The sequence below is a fragment of the Hemiscyllium ocellatum genome, chromosome 26 (genome assembly GCF_020745735.1).
Source record: "Hemiscyllium ocellatum isolate sHemOce1 chromosome 26, sHemOce1.pat.X.cur, whole genome shotgun sequence".
Taxonomy (NCBI): domain Eukaryota; kingdom Metazoa; phylum Chordata; class Chondrichthyes; order Orectolobiformes; family Hemiscylliidae; genus Hemiscyllium; species Hemiscyllium ocellatum.
The window spans coordinates 19,690,700-19,692,904 of NC_083426.1; the positions used below are offsets into that span (position 1 = coordinate 19,690,700).

Here is a 2,205-nt window from a genome sequence, read left to right on the forward strand (position 1 = left end):
TGACACTTGAACAGACTATCTAGTTATGACCAAACTGCTGTTTGAGGGGCATGTATGTGTTAGCTACAGTGTAACCTTCAGCAGTGAGAACACCTTTAAAGTTTATGTCACCATAGTCCTAGTGAACCATCGGGCTGCTCTCTCATTAAAGATGATGTTTTCAGCTAAGGCTCACCATATGTCAAGCCAGGGGAGAGTTTGAGAAGGAGAGTTTTTCTCAGTAACCTCAGCTGGGTGTGGGAATTAAAGCCACTCTGCATCACAAGCTAGCTGTCCAGCGAACTGAAGTAACCAGCCCCTTTACTGCAAAAAAGGTTAGGAAAGACCCTGTACAAATGAAAGTTCCTGTCATAGTTTTAAAAATTCTTATTATAAGTATAATTCTGAAAACATGTAAGAAATTGGCATTGTTTCAAAGTTACCTCTGATAAAGTACAGCACAGTGGGCAAAAGTTATAGCATTGAACATCAACTCCTCATAAACAATAATAATTTTATGTGTGTTTCTTACTTCTCCTTAGGATATAGACATTGTAACGCGCAGCTCTTGTGCAGTTTTATAAATTTAAATTACTTTATTAAAATGTTCTGAGAAAGGGTAGAAAAAGCGTAATAGCTGAAGTGCACGGGAAGCTGTCAACAAATACGTTTCTGATAACTCTACAGCAAACTTCACCTTACCAGTATTCTATTGCTACAGATATTTGTTGCACAACTTTTCACGAAAGACTAGAAATCCATACTTCGTACAATTAGACAGACCAACTTGTAATATTTGATTTACAAAAAAATCAGTTTATTGAATGCAGAAGTGCACAAATGAAACACTGCACAACAGTATGTATTTATTTTAAAAACACACTATTCACAGATACCAGAACGATATAAACGCAGAAATACTGCTGCACAACAGCAAATGGCTAAATCTGCGAGCTCATTACCGAAACTGCCTCGGTTTGAGTTTGCAGCAAACAATGAATCTCAGTCACTGAAGGCTGCCCTGCAGCCCAGTCCCCATTTGCCCCCAGAGTCAGGAGGCATGCTTTCTGTACGAGCCAGTCCTCACTTGCTGCCTTTGCGCTGCTGGCAGCTTCTTCTCCTCTTTGCCCAGCTTTCTGGGAAGTGCGCCATCCAGCGGCTGCTCCTCGTCCTCCCCGGATACGAACGGGGAGCAGACGGTCTCCACCAGTCCAATGACCACCCCAAAGAAAGCCAGCACCGAGCCCACCACGTAAAGTTTCACCATTTTCCTGTTGGGCTTTTGGCCCAGCATTTCCTTAGCGAAAGGGATCAATTCGTTCATGGTTTCCATAGTGGTTCCTGCCTAAAAAATATTAAAAAAATGCATGAGCAACAATTGCAATTCATTTACTGTAATTACCCTAACAATTGACTGTACGTGTCGCTATTTTAAATAATCAGGCAATTACATTACAATGCTTTTGTATCATTTGCAAAATAATATTGCATCGGGGATGAGTAAGTAAAACCATACTTAACAATATGTAAATTGTATCTGTCTCTCAACCTATTTGAAATAAAGATATTCTTACCTGGATTATTTTCCTTCTATCAGTTGATTGAAAGATGCAGTATTCCACGGGCTGGTCAACTTGGATTGAGCTCATGGACTCCGCTCCGCACCGTGACAGAATATGGTGTGGGAGAGTAGGCGAGCACGCCGTGCCTTTTTATCCCTTTGACTCTCAGCAACGCCACGTTCAGCACGTCCCCCCTTTCGCACGTACTGTGCCAGAGCACCAGCCACTCTGCAGCCTGGTCACGTCCCGTCCACGCCAACCACAAGCAGAATTGCCCAGCCCCCTTTTCACACTGAATCCCTCAGCCCTGTGTGCGAGCAGTCATCTTTCATTGAGCCAGAAGTGACCCTGAAGCGGACAGCTGAAACCACTGTCGATTTTAACACAAGCAGATGAGCATCTGCACAATCTCAGTTTCAGTTGGTAACGCCTCTCCTAAACTTATATCACGGAGTGCTGGCAGATTTATAACCCAATTTGCTGTGGATCTCTGAATAATTCTTGTTCTGGGTCGGAAAGATGTGTGGCTTGACTAAAATAAGATTCTGCAGGCGCTGGTACTCAGAAATAAATACAGAAAATGCTGGTGATATTCAGCTGAGGAGGCTGCTGGAGAGAATCAGACCAGTGTGGGAAATTAAAAATATAAAAGGTTTGAATAAGT

The 2,205-nt window shown here is 42.6% G+C and overlaps 1 protein-coding gene across 1 annotated transcript; it reads right to left on the reverse strand.

Moving 5' to 3' along the window:
- Positions 1–774: 774 nt before the first annotated feature.
- Positions 775–1,861, reverse strand: g0s2 (G0/G1 switch 2). The gene is made up of 2 exons (XM_060845112.1): positions 1,554–1,861; positions 775–1,324 (listed from the first exon to the last, which is right to left on the reverse strand). Exons 1-2 carry the CDS (start codon positions 1,626–1,628, stop codon positions 1,031–1,033), a joined length of 369 nt encoding a protein of 122 aa, XP_060701095.1. The 5' UTR covers positions 1,629–1,861; the 3' UTR covers positions 775–1,030.
- Between the last annotated feature and the right edge of the window lie 344 nt (positions 1,862–2,205).